Source organism: Gadus chalcogrammus, chromosome 10 (assembly GCF_026213295.1).
Source record: "Gadus chalcogrammus isolate NIFS_2021 chromosome 10, NIFS_Gcha_1.0, whole genome shotgun sequence".
Classification (NCBI taxonomy): domain Eukaryota; kingdom Metazoa; phylum Chordata; class Actinopteri; order Gadiformes; family Gadidae; genus Gadus; species Gadus chalcogrammus.
Window position 1 is genome coordinate 20984091 of NC_079421.1, and position 21892 is coordinate 21005982.

General features: G+C 45.3%; 1 protein-coding gene and 1 long non-coding RNA gene across 5 annotated transcripts; one reads left to right on the top strand and one right to left on the bottom strand.

Moving 5' to 3' along the window:
• Positions 1-1867: 1867 nt before the first annotated feature.
• On the bottom strand, positions 1868-21772 carry mtnr1al (melatonin receptor type 1A like). Its single transcript, XM_056600141.1, has 2 exons — positions 21523-21772; positions 1868-3118 (listed from the first exon to the last, which is right to left on the bottom strand). The coding sequence occupies exons 1-2, from the start codon at positions 21770-21772 to the stop codon at positions 2349-2351; spliced, it is 1020 nt and encodes a 339-aa protein (XP_056456116.1). The 3' UTR covers positions 1868-2348.
• LOC130390775 (uncharacterized) lies at positions 5100-18788 on the top strand. 4 transcript variants are annotated; one of them, XR_008896813.1, is made up of 9 exons: positions 5100-5189; positions 7133-10634; positions 10865-10962; positions 11283-11415; positions 11570-11650; positions 17258-17336; positions 17410-17521; positions 17856-17976; positions 18162-18788. It is a non-coding gene; the product is annotated as an uncharacterized LOC130390775 (long non-coding RNA). The 4 variants fall into 4 exon arrangements; XR_008896814.1 differs by having other exon boundaries at positions 18207-18788; XR_008896815.1 differs by having other exon boundaries at positions 17443-17521.
• Positions 21773-21892: the final 120 nt, after the last annotated feature.

Here is a 21892-nt window from a genome sequence, read left to right on the forward strand (position 1 = left end):
TAGACCTTAAATAATAGTTTTAACCTTAGTTTTATCCATGCCTACCAGCCTCTAAGGTTTACACCTTATATGTGATTCCTTTAGAAAGAAGCAGATCAACAAAAGATGTGCGGTTCTTTTTCTTGCTTTTATGCTCGTCAATGGCCCAAGGCAAGTTTTTTTTTTGACAGAACACACAGTTTTTCAGAAGATATCGGCCTGCTTGAAGCTATTTAAATACAAATTTGCAGTTGTTATTACTATAGCCACACATGATTGTGTTAGAAAATTATAATATATATATATATATATATATTTGGTGATATGGTAAATGTAGGCCTACTGCATTTATTTAGCTCTTTACAAACCAGTGGCCACTCAAAGTGCTTTACATTTGCGGCCTACATTCCCCCATTCATCACGACAGCGATGTCAACCATGCAAAGCCCGGAATACTGTATTGTTGTAGGTCATAGATCAATCTTATGGCCGGGGGATTTAGTCTGTTCTATGCTCTGTTAGTTGGGTCTTCAGAGATGTTTGTGTTTGTTGTCTGTGATGTCATGAAGTCACAATACAATTTTAGTTTCAAGCCCGGGAATTTGTTTATCTACAGCTTGTTGCTCAACTTGATTTCATGTATAGATTATTGTGGGATCACATGTCACACACAACCTTGCAAGGTGTCAAATGAAATGCAGGCGTATTCATGCATTTTACGATGCCTAAATACGAGGTGGTTAGGTCAAAGAGACCGCAGGGAAGGTACATCAAGGAATTGTGATTGGAAATGTACGAACAATGCTATAGGGAAGTATACGTGGCTCCTTTTAGGTGGGACACTTTAATGTTGAAGAGACTAAAGAATGAAAAGACAGGATTAAATCTACCAGAGAAAGAGAGATGAGAGAGGAAGGGGAGGAGAGGGAGTAGGGATGAAAGGAGCGAAGAAGCTCAGACTTGAGAATAACGGAGTAATATAGAGAAAAATAGACAGATCTATAGCGTAGTCCAGGCAAGGTTCACAGTGTACGTTCTTTAATAGTAAATATAATGATAAAATTTACAATTTACATTGGGCTGTTCTCAGTTCAGAAGGACAAACATTCAAAAATCACATTCGTGGTCTCAATGGCGCAGTGCAAAAAAAGCACGAGTAAACTTTGGCGTTGTAAGAAGGTTCCTCACCATTTCACAGTTGAAAAGCTCATTTCAAACTAGCATTAATCTTTTAGCAAATATTCAAAAGAACGAGTTCCCTCTTAACCTGCGGCTGCAATGCCAGCCAATTATCTCGAATATAGTTCGCCCTGTTATCACCAGCTGTCACCAGTTGCAATGACATCTTTGTATTTTGCTCCAGTGTCGTGATACGAGAAAAACAGACAATAGCTCAACGTTCCGCCTTCAATCCATTCTTTTACTCTCAAAGTTTAATTTTCAGGAAACACACTGTATGCAGAGCTCATCAGTGCCAGGTTTGACTCTTTGCCTTTCCCAATAGCACCTTTCGTTCATTAAAAAAATAAATAAAATGAATGTTATAAATGTTCACCTTCATTTTCCTGTTATCATCCCAACCCACAAAGTTCCTCCTTTATTCTGTACTTCTGCCACACAGCTGCATTACCCTTTTACCTGACCGGCATTGTTGAGGAATCTGAATTCAGACTTCAAGGGCCACCTTAAAGTCTTTGTTTCACTCTAAGCGAATCATACTGGTTTTGAACTGACAGTTACACCGTGAATCACAGAATAACATGAATACCCCCCCCCCCCCAAAAAAAAAAGCACACAGTGATATGGTCAGAATACTTAAGTTCTAAATGTCTTATTAGTATCCATGCCCTTTCGTAATTGTAGTTTAATATGTATAGAAACAAGGGTGTATCTCCTTGATACTGATGTGAAACTGCACACCATTGCAGGGACAAGGGCTTCATGACGATTCAGTTTCCATAGCAAAGTCCCATTATTGGAATCTCTTTTAAATACAAGAGTGGCATGCGGTCCATGCATGAGCCCATATTCATACTGGCAGATAATGTAGGTAAAGTAGTACACACCGCCTCCACCACCCTCTCCCTGTGATGCAGACGCAAAAGGGGGAGAGGAAGAAAGAGCTTAAGAATAATTCTTTTATTTTCCTTCTCTTTCTCTCATGGTACAGCCCGACCATATCCTCCTTTTTTTCCGCCGTCCTCTTCTCAAATTCAATCTATCCGTTATTCTCTCCCATTCCCCTTGATTCCTCTTTTCCTTTCTCAATTCCCATAAATCCCCTTTCCTATTTCCTTTCATACTCCTTTCGTTGTAAACCAAAGTATCTCATCTGTTCCTCATAGGTGTCTACGACCTCCCCCCCACCGTCAGCAGTGGAACTTGAATATGATGATAACGATGCGCTTGTACTCCTTCCTGAAGTTGCTGTTGAGCGCGCCGTACACCACGGCGTTGAGGCAGCTGTTAAAATACGCCATGAAGTAGCTGGCCACAAACAGCCACTCGGGGACGGCCGGCCCCAGGCGGGGGTCGAGCGCCACCGCCAGGCCGATCAGGTTGATGGGCGCCCAGCACACGGCAAACAGCACGAACACCACGAACATGGTGAGGAAGCCGCGGACGTCGTGCGGCTTGATCCTGGGCCGCGCGTCGGTCTTGACCCGTCGCCTCGCCCGGATGACCAGGGTCCAGATGCGCAGGTAGCAGTAGGAGACGACGGCGATGGGCAGGACGAAGTGCACCAGCACCACCGCCACGGTGTACAGCGGGCTGACGGACTGGGCGAAGGTGCAGGAGTAGACGCGCGGGTCGTACCGCAGCGACTCCACGAACCAGTTGGGCGCGATGGCCAGGACGGTGAGCGCCCACACCAGCAGCACGTAGCACACGGTGTTGCCGCCGGAGTACACGGCGTCGTACCGGAGGCGGTGGCAGATGTAGCAGTAGCGGTTGACGGCGATGCCGGTGATGTTGAAGATGGAGCCGATGACACTGAGGCCCATCAGGAAGCCGCTGATCTGGCACTGGAGGTAGCCGGCGACCCAGCCGTCGTTGAAGATGGCCGCGAGCACCAGGGGGTAGGGGTAGACGGCCACCAGCAGGTCGGCCAGCGCCAGGCTCACCACAAAGGCGTTTCCTGGAGACACAGAGACAGAGAGAGGGACAGGGAGCTGGTAAGAGGGCTTGGTAGGATAAAACGACACAAATTGAATAGATCAGAATTAAATACAACGGAACACAACGTAATAGAGCACAACAGAACACATGAGAATGGGCTGGAATAAAACGGAAACAATAATAGTGCAATTTAAAGCGTTGTTCCATTAAAAACAATACAGAGAGAGAGGGAAAGAGAGAGAGCCGACCGACCGAGAAACGGAACGCACGAAAATAACGTAATGAAGTCTGCGTTTCCCCTAGATTTTTTTGTAGCGGTGGTGCTGTGAGTTGGTAACCTGTCAACGCTAGGGGGGTCCTGGGGCATGCCCCCCTTGAAACAATTTGTGAAAAATAACCCTTTAAATGGTTACTTCTGGTGAGATTTTTTGGGGGGAAATTTACTTCCAAATATGACATAACATCCAACAGAGTCAAGGTATCTGCTTTGTGTCTTTCTTTTTTTTGTTGCAATTACACTTTTTTTTTTGCAGTGCCGCTGCAGGGGAAACACTGCAAGTATTCAATAGATAAACATGTTACATTATGTCTTTGTGTGTCTGTGCATGTTGTGTGTGCCATGCCATCTGCCAGAAGGCACTAGACTCCCAGACAGTCACTCCTTTCAAAATCCTTACCGAACAGTTCTATGTTAAACCCTGCAGTTCTATGTTAAACCAAAGGCCAGGGACAGTTTCATGCGGCAAATTGATTTACACTGACATATTACACTTCCTGGGTGCCATTTTGAATGTGTGTATAACATCTACTTTCTAACTCTCAAGTCAAGTCAATTATATTTGTACAGCCCTAACACAAAGGCCAAGCGGAGGCACGGACCAAAAATGACTTGGCGATTGGAGGTTTGCGATGACATCAAGCAGCTGTTTTCTATTTCCGACCCTCTTGTTGTTTGTCGTTGGTTTTTATTCAAAATAAAAATATTCATAAACATTTATAAGTATCCTAGTCTAGATAGACACAGTCCTTCTGGCAAGAGAATAAACAACAACCTGTTTACCACCTCAAGTGTAAAAACCTATCCTATCCCCAGTCAGATCTGTGCCCGCGTGTGTGTGCTTGTGTGTGTGTGTGTGTGTGTGTGTGTGTGTGTGTGTGTGTGTGTGTGTGTGTGTGTGTGTGTGTGTGTGTGTGTGTGTGTGTATATGTGTAAGGTCTGCCTCACTTGTATTAATTTGCAATAACTTGAATGGAACTTTTGGGGATAAGCAGCATAGCAGTCAGGTAGCTATTTAAAGCTATAATAAACCGCATATTTTGTTTATTTAGGTAAAGCATTATGAAATTGTTTGCATGCACAATAAAGCACACACATACATTTGGCGCGCAGCATTTTCATTTTCCCTCTGGGCTAAGCCCCGGATGTTTATGAATCCTAGAAATCCCAACCCAAATCTATTCTCTTGAGTAGAGGCAATAAAAATGCAATATGCGTGGAAGAGAGACGGAAGGAGAGGAGAAAAGGATTAGAGGGGAGAAGGAGAAGAGAGAAGGAGGAGTAGCATTTAGTGGGCAGAACTGTATGGAGTGTATCTTGTGTTTGTGTGTGTGTGTGTGTGTGTGTGTGTGTGTGTGTGTGTGTGTGTGGGGGGGGGGGGAGGGGGGGGTGGTATCTATATAGTTTGTATCTATATTAAGTTAATCTTTGGTGTGTTTATCTTTATGGTGTGTATCTATATGGTGTGTATCTATAGTGTGTGTGTATCTATATGGTGTGTATCTATGGTGTGTGTGTATCTATATGGTGTATACCTATGGCGTGTGTGTATTGTGGCGTCCTGCCCCTTAAACCTCGGTCCGGACGGACCCGAGGTTTCATCCAGGATGGAATATACTACCGCCATCCACCAGCTGGCGACGGAGAGCACCCGTTGAACCCCAATCAGCGACATGGGAGACACCTGGCTGGACAGCCAGGAAGCCATTTTAAAAGGAGCACGAGGACTGGCATTTGGGAGGAACGGGAGCGAGAGAGAAGGAAGCGCTCGGGTCCGCGAGTGACGAGAGGCTCACGGAGGGCCCAAGAGACTGTAAGTATAATCTGTGTAAGATGTATGCAATAAATGCCTAGTGCGACTTAAACCTTGCTTAATGTGTGATTCTTACCTGGAACCCGGCTCATTGGGGGAGCGGGGTACCACAGTATCTATATGGTGTATACCTATGGTGTGTGTATATAAATATGGTTTGTGTCTATCGTGTGTGTGTGCATTTTGGTTTGTATCTATATGTTGTGTGCAGTGGCGGCTGGTAGTTTTTAAAGTGAGGGAGGAAGGACCGTGCGCTTGGTTGCCATGGGCCTGCTTGCACTGTTGGTGTATGGTGGCATAAGAATGTGAGACTCGAGTTGTTTCAGGGTGTTTTGGTGAACTACAAAAAAGTAGGGAGGGATAGTTATGTGAATATATTTGATACAAAGCCACCAGTGGCATCACTGTAATTTGAAAGCTGGTGGGCAGCATGTCTTGGACCACAAGGGCAGAAGGGAAGGATGCAAAGCCCATTAGTCAAATCAGGCCTACTCTTGAATTGAAAAAGTAAATAAAAAAATCTGGGCCTTTTTTGCCCTCAATGACTGAAGTTATTGGTTGTGATTTATTGGGGTTTATTTTCAGGTACAATTGTTTTAAGAAAAGACTGACCAAAAGTAATGCCATTTAAAATGCATCATGCTCTGAATCATACACTCTTTACACAATATCAAACAGAACTGTCAGGGTAGCAAACTAGTAAAAGAACGAGAACATTATTCTAGATTCAACCTGATCTATAGGCATGGTGCCTAGCAGCACCAACGTGAACTTGACACTAGTCGCGGCGATTGGTTGCCCTATTCACATCAGGGAAACCATGAACAGCCCACGTTGGAGATTTGCCATTATTCATTAACAAACAGGGCCAGGGTAATGCTACCAGTAAGCCATGAGTACCTAGCAAACCATGTAGCACCCACAACACTGACGTTGCCATTACCTTTGGTGATCTTGATTTTGCGAAGTGGTTTACCTTTTTCATTGGTCGCTAACTTAGCACTGTAACTCAATGAATGGAATGCTTTGTGTAAATAAACATGAACAATGTCCTCTGTTTCCATTGTACACTTTATTCGCAAATGTTAGAATCTCGTTATCCTTCAGATGATTTCACCTGCTTTGCGTCTCTTAGACTGAGCGGCAATGCAGGCAGAGCGGGTTTGTTTGTTATCAACAGCGTTGCCAGATTGGGTAAATTTCCCGCCCAATAATAATTTACCCAGCCTAAAGCGGTTAAAAGTAGCCCAATTGGGTGGGAAATCTGGCAACACAGCTCACCAGGCAGGGATCCTGCTGATTGGTTCGTAGCGCAGTGCGACTAGATTTTTGCGCGAATCAGACGCCTGTAAGGTCACACCCACTCAGAGGAGGACTTTCCTCCTCTCTCCCATTGAAACCCATGTTATTCTCCGGCCGTCAGTACTTTCTGGGAAATGAATGGGAGTCAACAGAGGCTGAGGGAGGACCTTCCTCCCTGAAGTAATTGTCAAAAGGCGATAGGGGGTGCTAATGTCCCTTTACAAAGGGAAACGAACATTATATACTCAAAGGCATTAAAGTAGTCGTATTTAAGGGCATTAATTCATTACAGTAGTCTGGGCAATCTAATTTTTTTTATTCTCAACAATGTTAAGGAGGATCTTCCTCCCTCTCCTCAATGGAGAAGCCTCCACTGGTTGTGTGTATCAATATTGTGTGTGTGAATATATATATACGTGTGTATCTGTGGTGTGTGTGTGTGTGCATATGGTGTGAATCTATATGGTATATTGGTGTGTGTGGTGGTAGGCGATGACTCCAGTTTAACCAGTGAATGAGTCTCTCTGGTCTCTTTGATGAAAGCTTCACTCACTAAATCACTGTGTGAAGGAAATCTGGGTTTGTGGTGGTTTTACTCATTGGAAATTTGGACCATGAGTAAACTGTTCCTTCCTTCAAAGGTCTATCATGGATAATTAACTGCAGTTCTGTGAGTATCCCAAATGAACCATGAAGATGAACTGCGAACTGTAAGTCATTAATTTCTCATTACTCTTGGGCACATTGATGTATTTTGTCTTGGTGAGTTAACCTGTTACCTGAAGGTTGATCTGAGTAAGGATGTTTTATTGGTTCATGGGTTACTTAGGTGTTTGGTTTATGTTGGTTTTAATGATTTGTTAAAATGGTTACAGGCTCCAGTGAATTATTGTAAGCAGGAGTAATGGGTTGGGTTCTGATATCTTCAGTCTTCTTTCCAGTTACTCTCCTGAGCTCTGCATCTTCATCACATGAGTGTTGCTTTACTGATGAGGGTGTGGTCTGAGCGAGCGGAGGTGCATACTGGGATACAGAGCTGTCTGAAGTCTACAGGTCTGTAGACACGCCCCCTCAGGGGAAACCGAGTGTTTGAGAAACCGTCGTGACGTCAGTTACATGGACTGGAATGTTCTTAAAGATGGAGACAGGGTTTCAGAAGGAGAAACACCAGGGGGAGATGAGGGGGCTCTTCATCTCAACGACTAAAACACAACTTCAGTCTGACACAGAGAACCATGGAACACATTCAACAGTCTCCTCCAGGCATCGTGACTCCTCAAGAACAGTTTCATTTCCAAGAAGGTCCTATTTGGGGCCATCCCCATATGGATCCTGCTCCTCAAGAGCCACCCCCCTCCACTGGGTGGTCTTCTGAACAGATGACCTCCTTCCTGTCCTCAGACTGATTAAAGCTGCACCGTTTGCATCTGTGAAGGCCCGTCATTCAGGAAACCAATGGACTACAAAGACATGACTTCAGAGATGTTGAATCAACCTGGGACACATTTTGGAGACGCCAAGCATAATCCATCACCAATGTGGGACGCCACTGAAGAATGTTGCACATAATTTACGTCTCTGGAGACATTGGTTGTTCTGTTATGGGTGCCCTGGCAGGAGAGCTGGGGTGATGGAATGTTATTTGGCATGAGGCTTTTACCCTGCATGATTGTTTGGCCTTTTATGGCTGTGGTGTGTGTGTTTGGCATGAGATGGATGTTTTTTGAGCATCGATAGGGTTCTAGTGTGTGTGTGTGTGTGTCTCCGACTCACACCTGGCATGGGGTTCCATGTGTGCGTGTCCGGCTTGCTTTGACAGTGATAATGTTCATGCAGGGGTCTGTGTGATTGGCCTGGGATATTGGAATGGTCAAATAAATCATACCTGATGGACGGCCACATGTCTACTTAAGGGCCTCCAGTAGACATGAAGAGCCCTGAGCGACACTCCGGAGCGCTATCCAACACACTGGGCAGGAAGGAGAGTATCCAAATCAAATGTAAAAGGATGCAAGCGGCGTGTTCAGCGACTTCAAACTAGGACTACACCAATCAGAATCAATGGAGAATGGACACCTAAAGGAATTCCAAAAGGAGAGTGACGTTGGAAAGGGACCTAAATGGATATTCAAGATGACATTCAGACCAGTAATGAGACGGCTCTTCCTACCTGGCTGGATTGATGGAGAGCCCTGTGGATCTTGTCTTGCTCTCAGTTGCACGTCTTCTCAGGCTGAACTGGATATTTTCGGACAGGACTAGCTGAACGATTGGTTCCCTCAAATCAGAACCACTCCGGGAACTCCAGCTAGTGCGCTCTTCAAGCTGCAGTTGTGCTCTTCAGCTGAGGAGGTAAGGAAACCTTCGCTGGGGCTTCAAGGTGTAAAGAGGAGATGTTTGAAAGTGTTCCATGGCACTCTGATGAAGACCGTTGTTGTGTTCCACTGGCTGAGAGAATCAACCCACACATCTTCCTCTTGGCCTTTCTCCTCTGAGAAGCCTGGCGCCATCTTGAAGGATATTCCAGCTCATGTCACTGATGTCACGACAGATTCTCAAACACTTTGTTTCTCCTGAGGTGCGTGTCTATAGAACTGAAGACTTCAGACAGCAATGTATCCCAGCAGGCATCTCTGCTCACTCAGACCACACTCCCGTGAGTAGGATGCAACACTCTAGTGATGGAGTTGTAGAGTTTTTTTAAGTAACGAGGGAGCAGACAAAGGTGATTAGAACACAATGGCATGTTAAGTCTGTAAATCTTTAAACCATGAAGATGGTTGGATAGTTCAGGAATTGGGCTTTTTATTATTGGCAGTCATTTTACTCCGATGCCCACTTCTCACTGGAGCTGTAGATGTCTTGGCTGGCATGATTTGCTGTTGGTGATGAGGCGGTCAGGGTGACATTGCAGGGCTATGGTCGGCTCGCTGTGAGCTCAACGTTTAGATTTGCTCTGTATGGTTTTTACCCTGAATAATCTAGATAATTGTAAAATGTAGACATGCTTTTGTATTGCATGATTTGAGGTTTAAAGTTGTTGTGGGACATACATGGTAGTTTGGTTCTTCGTACAGTTTTGAGTGATATAACTTGTACACACTGGGTGCATAATAATGTAAAGGTACACTGAATAGTAGTATTGACCAACAGCAACAAACAGATCTTCTCAAGGTAAGTCTGTTGGCTGTGTTTATGAAGACCATCGCTGGACTTCAGGATCTTCCTCCGTTCAGCTCAAGGTGAGGCGCTGGTTATGTTTTTTCTTTGGTTGGTTCCGGCTGGAATGTTCGGATTCCAGTCGGACGGTTTGTGCTTCCCGCCGGGAAGTTTGAGTGTGGTAATTTGATTTAGACCCAATGGTTAGCATAGAACGTTGTAGTCTTAAACCATAGGAAACCACCTGGCAGTTAGTTGGACGGGAGTCCCCTGAGGGAATCAGGCGCTACGTTCTGGATTGTATTTGCGTAACCTCGAGCCGTTGCCAACGGAAAATATTTTTCAGTCGGTTTCCATTTGGAATGGATGCCCCTATCATAAACAACTAAGTTTGATATTAAATACATACTGACACGTACGTCGTACAATATGTTGATAATTTCCGATGGGTGCGCGGTACTTTTAACCACGATGACGTGACGGGACTCTCACTGCGTACAAAACGGCGTTCTACTTGCGGGCCCATTTTTGACATCAGTGAAGGCTGAAAATAATTTCAAGGTGGAAGATAATTTGACATTTCTTCAACGGAATCCAGCACCTGAATATGGCTGAGTATATTTGATTTAATATTGATACTGCTTAGAGTTCTTTGTTAATTCAGCTTTTGTACGTTCTAAATATCTGCTGTCATTAATTGCCACAGAAGATAAGCCCTACCCAATGGATTGACGTTAAACAACGTCTTGAGTGAAGAGTTACCAACTGGATAATATCAAAGCTAAAATAATGTCCGTCCTTCCCACATGCTACAGTAGAAGATACTCTAGAACTGTACAAGGTCAAAAAGGTAACATGTAGTTTGTCCCAAGGTGTCTGCCTCCTCACCCAGAGCAAGACCTCCACCTCCTCACCCAGAGCCAGACCTCCACCTCCGCACCCAGAGCCAGACCTCCACCTCCTGTCAGAAGTCCTCCAGAACAGGTCAGTGCTCTGGTGTGTGAGTAGTCTTAGGTCAGTTTCAATGCATGGCCTGAACCACTTCTGTAAACTTGTGGACTGCTCGGTCTTCATTCCGTAAAACGGGATGCTCATGTCTGGTCTCAAGTCTTTTCTAGCCTTGAGTTATAAAATAATAATAATATTAACTCGGTTTCGGATAAGCCAATTAAGTTTATTGTTGTGCAAATGCTTATATGCTCCTGCTGCTGTAGCTGAACAGCGAGAGAGGCTGGGGAACGGGGGCTTGTGGTGCCAGGATGGACTGGAGACTGAGGCTGGAGACCAGGGGCCTGCAGCACCGGACCAGAGGGTAACCATCACCAAGCTCATCTGAAACACTTAAATCCATGGTAGTTTAGGTCTGGTTTTGATCATTTTATGACTTTAAATCTGCCAAGCTGTGATTTTAGTTCATTCATACAGGGGTAATGTAAGAGTCATATGAGCCATTAATGTTACTAGTGCTGCTACGACCACAGTGGATGAATTGCTGAACGCGACAATCTGCAGAAGTCTAATTTAAGTGTTTAAATTTGTCTTCCATTTCACAAGTGAACCTCAGATGCAGGAGAAGGGGTGTGTTGCGTCCCCAGGTGATTTACTGTTGAGACCAACTGTGTTTGTAACCAGACCAGGCATCCATGGCTGAAGGAGCTGATGGAGGAGCTGATGCTGAAGGAGCAGGTGGAGGAGCCGTGCTGAAGGCCCTGCCTGGTGGAGGAGCTGGTGGAGGGCCTGCCAGGTGAATGACTTCTGTCGTGGGGTAGGTGGAGCCTGACGCTGAAGTGATCATAACACTCACTGCCACTTCTCGTAGAATACTGCTACCACAAACTACCGGCGTTTGTACCATATATACCAGACGACTACATCTGTTTTACCACATGTTGAAGCAAGACTTCCGCTGTTTGTTCCAGACCAGGACTCTGTCTGAGGAGAGCTTCTGGAGGAGCTGAGACGCTGGAGGTCGACTAGGAATCGACCAACAAGGATTCCTCGTAAGTTTGTATTTACTTAACAGGGTTGACTTAAAGGGTAACATACAGCTGTTACTTTGACGTGCGTTAACCAACTACCGCTGTGTTTTCTTACTAGAAAGTGTTTCTGGAGCGGAGGCGAGTTGGTAGAGGAGCCGTGAATCTGGAGGATGACCATCACTCTACCAACAAGGTAGTCTTTTGGACTGCTCTGTCTTCATTCCCTAAAAAGGGATTCTCATGTCTGGTCTCAAGACTTTTCTAGCCTTGAGTTATAAAATAATAGTTCAATTAATTGTAACTCTGTTTCGGATAAGTCAATAAAGTTTATTGTTGGGCAAATGCCAATGTAAACCTGCTGCTGTAGCTGAAAGGCGAGGCTGGGGACCGGAGGCTTGTGGTGCCAGGGTGGACCGGAGACTGAGGCTGGAGACCAGGGGCCTGCAGCACCGGACCAGAGGGTAACCATCACCAAGCTCATCTGAAACACTAAAATCCATGGTAGTTTAGGTCTGGTTTTGATCATCTTATGACTTTAAATCTGTGCCAAGCTGTGATTTTAGTTCTATCATACGGGGGTTGTGTAAGAGTCATTTGAGCCATTAATGTTATTGGTGCTGCTACGACCGCAGTGGATGAATTGCTGAACACGACAATCTGCAGACGTTGTCTAATTTAAGTGTTTAAATTTGTCTTCCAGTTCACAAGTGTACCTCAGATGCAGGAGTAGGGGTGTGTTCTGTCCCCAGGTGATTTACTGTTGAGACCAACTGTGTTTGTAACCAGACCAGGAATCCATGGCTGAAGGAACTGATGGAGGAGCCGAGCTGATGGAGGGGCCGAGCTGATGGAGGGGCCGTGCTGATGGAGGGGCCGTGCTGATGGAGGGGCCGTGCTGATGGAGGAGCCGAGCTGTTGGAGGAGCCGAGCTGATGGAGGAGCCGTGCTGAAGGAGGAGCCGTGCTGAAGGAGGAGCCGTGCTGAAGGAGGAGCCGTGCTGAAGGAGGAGCCGTGCTGAAGGAGGAGCCGTGCTGAAGGAGGAGCCGTGCTGAAGGAGGAGCCGTGCTGAAGGAGGAGCCCTGCTGATGGAGGAGCCCTGCTGATGGAGGAGCCCTGCTGATGGAGGAGCCCTGCTGATGGAGGAGCCCTGCTGATGGAGGAGCCCTGCTGATGGAGGAGCCCTGCTGATGGAGGAGCCCTGCTGATGGAGGAGCCCTGCTGATGGAGGAGCCCTGCTGATGGAGGAGCCCTGCTGATGGAGGAGCCGTGCTGAAGGCCCTGCCTGGTGGAGGAGCTGCTGGAGGGCCTGCCTGGTGAATGACGTCCGTCGTGGGGTAGATGGAGCCTGACTCTGAAGTGATCATCACACTCGCATCATGTATTTACTAGGGCTGTCAGTTAAACGCGTCATTAACGGCGTTAACGCAAACCAATTTTAACGATGTTAATTTTTTTATTGTGCGATTAACGCAAATTCATATTTGAAAAAAATAAAAATAAAAAATATTTTTTTTTCTTTGGCTCCAAACAAAGAAGCAGTAGCCTGACTGCTATGTTCAAGGCAGTATGTGTGTATGTTCATCGTTTAATTGTACTATAGGCTTTTTTGTATCTTCCTGCTTTGATCAGTATATGCAAATGTTGTTATCAATAAAAAAACATTTGCACAAGGCAAGCCGATGCAATTCTCCATGTCGATAAGAGCATTAAAATGAGAACAATTAATGGGACAAAGAAATCAAGGGATATTTAGCATAGAAAAAAGATTTGCGATTAATCTGGGTCAACTATGACATTTATGTGATTAATCACGATTAAATATTTTAATCTCTTGACAGCCCTAGTATTTACTTAACATGGTTGACTTAAAGGGCATCATACAGCTGTTACTTTGACATGCGTTAACCAACTACCGCTGTGTTTTCTTACTAGAAAGTGTTTCTGGAGCGGAGGCGAGTTGGTAGAGGAGCCGTGAATCTGGAGGATGACATCACCCTACCAACAAGGATCCTCGTAAGTTTGCATAAAATAAACCGAGTGTACTTGTTGTAACGCAGAATTAGTTTGTCCAGTACAAGTTACGGCATACTACTGTGGTTGGTTACCAGTAGGGGTGCAACGGATCATCATTGATCCGTGATCCGTTCGGATCATCTATTTCGGTTCGGCACACGCATGATCCGCGGATTGATTTATGAAAAAAAAAAAAAATTGCGCATGTTCAGTCCACACACAGCCGTAACCATTCCTGCTAGTTCCAGGGACAGAGCTACTTAACACGCTCTGGGTAAAAGTCTGCAACAGTTCCCTTTTCAATAAGCAAACAGTCCTATGGCTCGTTGTGATTTATTGTCCTCAGCGTACAACATGAAGAACAGTGGGCATGGAAAATAAAAGTAGGCTAGACTTCGGTGACTACTGTAACGATAACTGCTGCCTCCAGTGCTACGTCTGTTTCCATATACTCGCGCTGCCACACAAACCGGTCGCCTAGGTTACCACACAGACGTAACACGTAGCTGACATAGCGATTGCTAACATAAAGAAAAACACATCGAGCATGGCCACGCATTTACAGCGACATCACCCCGGTGTTTCACTGACAGGAGTGAAACCGAAAGCGGCTCAACAACCGCTCATCACCGCGGCATTTAAGCAGCCCCTTCTTCCACAATCAGACCGGGCTAAGGGCCTGTGTCCACCAAAAGCGTTTTTAAAAGACGCAGCGCCGGTCTGCAATGCATTCTCTATGGCAGGACGCGCAAGCAGCGCGCCTTTTAAAAAGCCGGCCGGAGCGTTTAAACGCTCCACGCGCCTCGCGCTTTTAGACGCACGCCCCCGTTGAAAAAAGTAATCACAAACGCTATTTTTTTTATTTTTTTTGCTGATCCGAAAAATGATCCGATCCGTGACTCTGATCCGCGGAACGATCCGAACCGTGAGTTTTTTGATCCGTTGCACCCCTAGTTACCAGACAAACTACAGCTGCTACTTTGTTACGCACAATCAGAGCCCAACTACTCCTGTGTTTGTTACCATACATTAGAGACAAACTACTCCTGTGTTTGTTACCGTACATTATAGACAAACTACTACTGTGTTTGTTACCTTACATTAGAGACAAACTACTACTGTGTATGTTACCTTACATTAGAGCCCAACTACTCCTGTGTTTGTTACCTTACATTAGAGACAAACTACTCCTGATGTGAGTAGAATTGTGTGGCAAAGCACAACTGACGTGTCTTGTATGTTGAATATAAATCACTGATGTGTGAAGGAAATCGGGGATTGTGGTGGTTCAACTCATTTGAAATTTCAATAATGATTCAACCTGAAAGTAACATTTTAGAGACTATGCATTCAAAGTAAGAGGTAAATCACTCTTGACTAATGAGTCAAATAATTAGTATAACTTATATTAAAATGTTGGATTAGTTAATCATCTTAATCATTATTTAAAAGTTGGATGATCCCAAAAGCCCTGAATTTGTATTGTCATTCATTTATCTGATTTAATGGAGATGGCAGATGTTGAACTGTGGGACAGTGCCCAAGTTTGGGGACCATGAGTAAACTGTTCCTTCCTTCAAAGGTCTATCATGGATATTTAACTGCAGTTCTGTGAGTATCCCAACTTAACCATGAAGATGAACTGCAAACTGTAAGTCATATGTTTCTCATTACTCTTGGGCACATTGATGTATTTTGGCTTCCTGGTGAGTTAGCCCATTACCTGAAGGTTGATCTGAGTAGTAAGGATGTTTTATTGGTTCATGGGTTACTTAGGTGTTTGGTTTATGTTGGTTTTAATGATTTGTTAAAATGGTTACAGGCTCCAAGTTATTGTTGTAAGCTGGAGTAATGGGTTGGGTTCTGATATCATCAGTCTTTTTTTCAGCTACTCTCCTGAGCTCTGCATCTTCATCACAGGAGTGTTGCTTTACTGATGAGGGTAAGGTATGAGTGAGCGGAGCTGCATACTGGGATACAGAGCTGTCTGAAGTCTACAGGTCTGTAGACAAGCCCCCTCAGCGGAAACTGAGTGTTTGAGAAACCGTCGTGACGTCAGTTACATGGACTGGAATGTTCTTAAAGATGGAGACAGGGATTCAGAAGGAGAAACACCAGGGGGAGATGAGGGGGCTCTTCATCTCAACGACTAAAACACAACTTCAGTCTGACGCAGAGAACCATGGAACACATTCAACAGTCCCCTCAGACATCGTGACTCCTCAGGAACAGTTTCATTTCCATGAAGGTCTTATTGGGGCCATCCCCAGACGGATCCTGCTCCTCAAGAGCCACCCCCCTCCACTGAGTGGTCTTCTGAACAGATGACCTCCTTCCTTCCTCAGGCTGACTAAAGCTCTACCGTTTGCATCAGTGAATGCCCCTCATTCAGGAAACCACTCGACTACAAAGACATGACTTCAGAGACGTTGAATCAACCTGGGACACATTTTGGAGACGCCAAGCATAATCCATCACCAATGTGGGACGCCACTGAAGAATGTTGTGCATAAGAAAACGTCTCTGGAGACATTGGTTGTTCTGTTCTGTTCTGGTTGCCCTGGCAGGAGAGCTGGGGGGGGATGATGGAATGTTATTTGGCATGAGGTTTTTACCTTGCATGATTGTTTGGCCTTTTATGGCTCAGTGGTGTGTGTGTGTGTGTGTGTGTGTGTGTGTGTGTGTGTGTGTGTGTTCGGGTTTGACATGAGATGGATGATTTTTGAGCATCGCTAGGGTTCTGCTGTGTGTGTCTCTCCCACTCACACCTGGCATGGGGTTCTACGTGCCTGTCCTGGGTTATGTGTGTGTCCGGCTTGCTGTGACAGTGATGATGTTCAGGCGGGGGTCTGTGTGATGTGGGTTTGGGATATTGGAATGGTCAAATAAATCACACCTGATGGACGGCCACACGTTTACTTAAGGGCCTCCAGTAGACATGAAGAGCCCTGAGCGACGCTCCCGAGCGATATCCCACACACTGGGCAGGAAGGAGAGTATCCAAATCAAATGTAAAAGGATGCAAGCAGCGTGTTCAGATCAGTGACCTCAAACTAGGACTACACCAATCAGGATCAATGGAGGATGGACACCTAAAGGAATTCAGAAATAAGCTGAAATCTAACACACAAGGAGACTGACATTGGAAAGGGACCTAAATGGATATTCAAGATGACCTTCAGACCTGTAATGAGACGGCTCTTCTTACCTGGCTGGATTGATGGAGAGCCCTGTGGATCTTGTCTTGCTCTCAGTTGCACGTCTTCTCAGGCTGAACTGTATATGTTTGGGACATAGCCTGACTCTGAAGTGATCATCACACGCACTGCCACTTCTCGTAGAATACTGCTTCCACAAACTACCGGCGTTTGTACCATATATACCCGATGACTACATCTGTTTTACCACATGTTGAAGCCAGACTTCCGCTGTTTGTTCCAGACCAGGACTCTGTCTGAGGAGAGCTGCTGGAGGAGCTGAGACGCTGGATGACGACTAGGAATCGACCAACAAGGATTTCTCGTAAGTTTGTATTTACTTAACATGGTTGACTTAAAGGGCAAAATACAGCTGTTACTTTGACATGCGTTAACTACCGCTGTGTTTTCTTACTAGAACGTGTTTCTGGAGCGGAGGCGAGCTGGTAGGGGTGCCGTGAATCTGGAGGATGACCATCACTCTACCAACAAGGAGTGTACGTTTTTATTAACCAAACAAACTGGAAATAAAGGGCTTAAAAATAAGACAAACTACATGTTTGTTACCAGACTTTAGGGCCAGACTCGCGCTGTTTGTTCCAGACTTGGACTCTGGCTGAGGAGAGCTGATGGAGGAGCCAAGACTCTGGAGGACGACATCACTCTACCAAACAGGATCCTCGTAAGTTTGCATAAAATAAACAGAGTGGACTTGTTGTAACGCAGGATTAGTTTGTCCAGTACAAGTTACGGCATACTACTGTGGTTGTTTACCAGACAAACTATAGCTGCTACTTTGTTACGCGCCATTAGAGCCCAACTACTCCTGTGTTTGTGACCTTTCATTAGAGCCCAACTACTACTGTGTTTGTTACCTGATATTAGAGACAAACTACTACTGTGTTTGTTACCTTACATTAGAGCCCAACTACTCCTGTGTTTGTTACCTTTCATTAGAGACAAATTATTGCTGTGTTTGTTACCTTACATTGGAGGCAAATTACGTTTGTAACCAGACCTGGAATCTGGAGGACCGATGGAGAAGCCGTACATCTGGAAGGCAACTCCTTAGGACAACCAGGAATCTACCATCAAGGATTCCTTCTTAGTTTGCATTATCTGGACATAGTGGACTAGGTAGGTGGTTGCGGGTTCAACTCTCAAACCAATGGTGCCGGGTTCAAGTCCTCAGATTACAGTGATGCGTCCTTGAGCAAGGCGCCCTAAAGCCTGCCTTCTCCTTTATGACTTATCTTTTGTTCAGATAATGTTGCATCTTTTGAAAATTCAACCTAATCAATGTCCTTGTTTGGTCCGGGCAGACACCCCTGAGCTCAACCTCACCTGATCCTGTTTTGTTGGGGTAGACACACCTGAGCTGAACCCGCCCTGATCCTGACATCCTGCTGGTCCAGTCTCCTCAGTTCATCTGAGCCTCGTCCTCCAGAAGACCTGCTGAGCTCAGCAGTCTGAGGCTGATGGATCAATGACCTCCAGTGGGAGTGATCTTCTTGACCCCACATGTAACCGTGTGCTTCCACACGCCTTTCCCTCTCATCTGTCACTAACCTCACTACTTCACTACTCTCTACTGCTTCCTCTTTTCTTCCTTCTCTGTGGTTCGAACCTTTACACTGAAGGCGCGTCTTCCTGCCCTCAGAGGGTTCAGCGTTAGGGTTGAGAGTCAGGGTTTAGAGTTAGGGACAGAGCTGGTCAGGGAGGACTGCTTTTACACAAACGTCTTCACTTGCTTTCGGAATGGTGGACATTTTGAAAAGATTCATTTGGGAAAAAAATTTCCTCTGCTTTCCTTTACAAAATTGTGTTAAACTTCTGTCAAGTGTTTTTGTTTTTTATATTAAAATCTCACATTGAATTCTACATGTTTGGTGCTGTTCATTTAATTGTCCTTTAACTTGGTTATTGTCAAGCTAAACTCCTGCAATACATTTAATATACATGATTGCTATTCAACACGTGCAATCCACCTGTCTCACATCAATGTACTATAGCTACGTTGGTTCAAACGGATAATGTCGTTTGGTGTGGGACTGTTGTCCAGCAGAGGGAGCTGTCATACACCTGAATTATACAGGAATGTCTGTGTATTTACATTTTTAAAATGTTCATGGGCTGGTCTAGTTTGTCGGCGGTCGCCCCCCCTCGTAGCTCAATGGTTGAAAAAGCACACTAAAGTCCCCTTCAAGAGTGTCAAACGAGAGGAAATGCCTTATTGGCTGCCCTTTTCACGTGCAAACATGATTAGGTGCCCTCTAGGGTGCTCCTTCATACAATAAATTATGATGTGCCAACTAGAACAAGAAAATTCAATGACATGCCATAATGAGTGCCCTTATAGTCCCCTTCTGCCCGTCTGGTGCCCTTTTAGTGCCCCCTTTAGTGCCCTGATAGTGCCCTTCTGCCCGTCTGGTGCCCTTCTAGTGCCCTGATAGTCCCCTTCTGCCCGTCTGGTCCTTCTAGTGCCCTGATAGTCCCCTTCTGCCCGTCTGGTCCTTCAAGTGCCCTGATAGTCCCCTTCTGCCCGTCTGGTCCTTCATGTGCCATTCTGCTGAATCTGGTGCTGTTCTATTACCCTGATAGTGCCCGTCTGGTCCTTCTAGTGCCCTTCTAGTACCCTGATAGTGCCCGTCTGGTCCTTCTAGTGCCCGTCTAGTACCCTGATAGTGCCCTTCTGCCCGTCTGGTCCTTCTAGTGCCCTTCTAATGCCCGTCTAGTACCCTGATAGTGCCCTTCTGGTCCTTCTAGTGCCCTTCTAGTGCCCTGATATTGCCCTTCTCGTCTGGTCCTTATAGTGCCCTTCTGCCCGTCTGGTGCCCCCATGGTTGAAAAAGGGTGCTAAAGTGCCCTCTATGGTGGTGAAAATTAGTGAAAGTGCCTTATTGGCTGCCCTTTACACGTGAACAAAAATTAATGAGTGCCCTAGGTTGCCCCTGATGATGATGATATGCCCTCTGGAGCAAGAATATGGCAATCCGAGAAAAACATGTTGTGGTTAGCTATTGAGGTGCAGACGTTCCTCACTTTGGTAGCTGACGAACGGGGAATGCGAGGCGTTGCTTTCATGTGGCGTCGCCATGACAAACAGCTACATCGAGTGGTACTTAAATCTCCACTGGATAACGAAGCAAAAAGCGGATTAAGAGTGTCAGTACCCATAGTGGAAAAGTGCAATTAGATGCCAAATTAGAAAAACTTAATATTCTCAGTTTGCATAATCCGTTTAAAATGTATATACATTTTTTGAGCGTTCAAGATCATTCAAGTGTAGGTCATTTCATGCAAGAGAGACGATAATGGTCAGCTATCACCTCAACATGAAGGAAAACTTCCTTAAATGTTTCCGTAGCTGGCTGTCAGCAGTCAAAGTATGGTAGCGGCACATTGAATTTTCTCCAGTCTAATTGTTACTTAAATGTTAGTAAAGATGAAAGCAGTAAGGCATCCTCCTTTCTTTGGCTAAAATGTAAAAGTGCACAATGATGTGAACAACTCATTTTGGTGTTTATAAAGTCGCTAGAATAAGGGGAAACAGTGTCTTTGAAGCACATTTTTTTCTGGGGGAGGACCCCCAGACCCCCCGTTTCAATTAGGAACTATTCTTTTAAGTTCTACATGGAGATGTAACAAGTGCCCCAAATGCCCCAGCGCTGCCTTTAAGGCTCCGTTGGGGGAATAGAACACCATCAAGTTAGACAAGCCACTGTGTCCGCTGGTGGGGCCCCATGTTGTCCAGAATGTGCCCTTTTTATTTTTTCGCCCCTGCCCTTCAAATAGTCCGAGTCCGCCCCTGGAAAGAAATAAAAGCCCAGTTCACCAGATCTGAGGTCAGCTGCGGTCAGATTTTGGATCATGAATGTATTGAGTGAACGACGTCTGAGCTAAATATTAACCACCTTGAACTTGTTGCGTTTCCTGGAGCCCGGAGGACAGCAGGACGCTTGTTTACCTGGTCGATTAGGCCCTGAACGTAGACCCTGAATCCAGACATCATAATCACAGAACATGTGTTTAATTTGCCCCGAATATATTATTTTGGTTAAAAAATGTATAATTTTTTTTATAATTTATAAGTACTAATCTAGATAGTCCTTCTGGCAAGAGAATAAACAGTTTAAAAACATAACCTTTTTACCACCTGTGAATTAACCTATCCCCAGTCAGATGTGTGTGCGTAAAGTCTGTCTCACTTGTATTAATTGTACTCTGAAATAACTTGAATGGAACTTTAGACATTTGGGGATAAGCAGCACAGCAGTCGGGTAGCTATTTTAAGCTATAAACTGCGCATTTTGTTTATTTAGGTGAAGCATTCTGAATTTTTTTCATGCAAAATAAAGCATAGAAATAATTTGGGCATTTTCATTTTCCGTCTGGGCTATAAGCGCCGGATTTTTAAAACCTAGAAACACCCCGATTGGTCCTTCTCATAATCCATACAATTGTTGGTATAGGCTATGAATTATGGACTATGTTAAGTGACTACATGCTGTTGGTCACTTAACATCGGAGGTGTTCTATGATTATGCTCAGATTCGTAGCCTATTAAACCACTGGCTTGTGCATCGTAGCCTACTAATTTGTGTTCCCGGGAAAGTAAGACAGAGTTGGTCTAATCTAATAAATGCGAATAATTAAGCTTTTTGACTATACAAAAAGCCCTACCTGCTTTTCGGAGTTTCCTGTTCCTGAGCACGGAGATGACCACCAGCAGATTTCCGATGATATCCACCACTATGGTGAAGATGAGGACGCTCGCTAAAGTGACCACCCAGGGGAAGGGCCGCCCGCCGGCAGCCTCCACAGCTCCCGGCGTGGAGTTGAGGAGACTCCAGGTGTCCCCCTCCACAAGCGACGTCTGCTCGTCCGGTATGGGCATCAGCTGCCGTTGGGGAGGCGCGGCCACCGGCTGCATCGCGCGGTCGGGGTGCGACCGTCCATCCAGTAGGCGAACAGCAGCCAGAAGCATTTATAAAGCAGTCCACCAAACGGCGGGAACAATCGGCGCTGGGGATTAACTCATAATCCCGGCCGT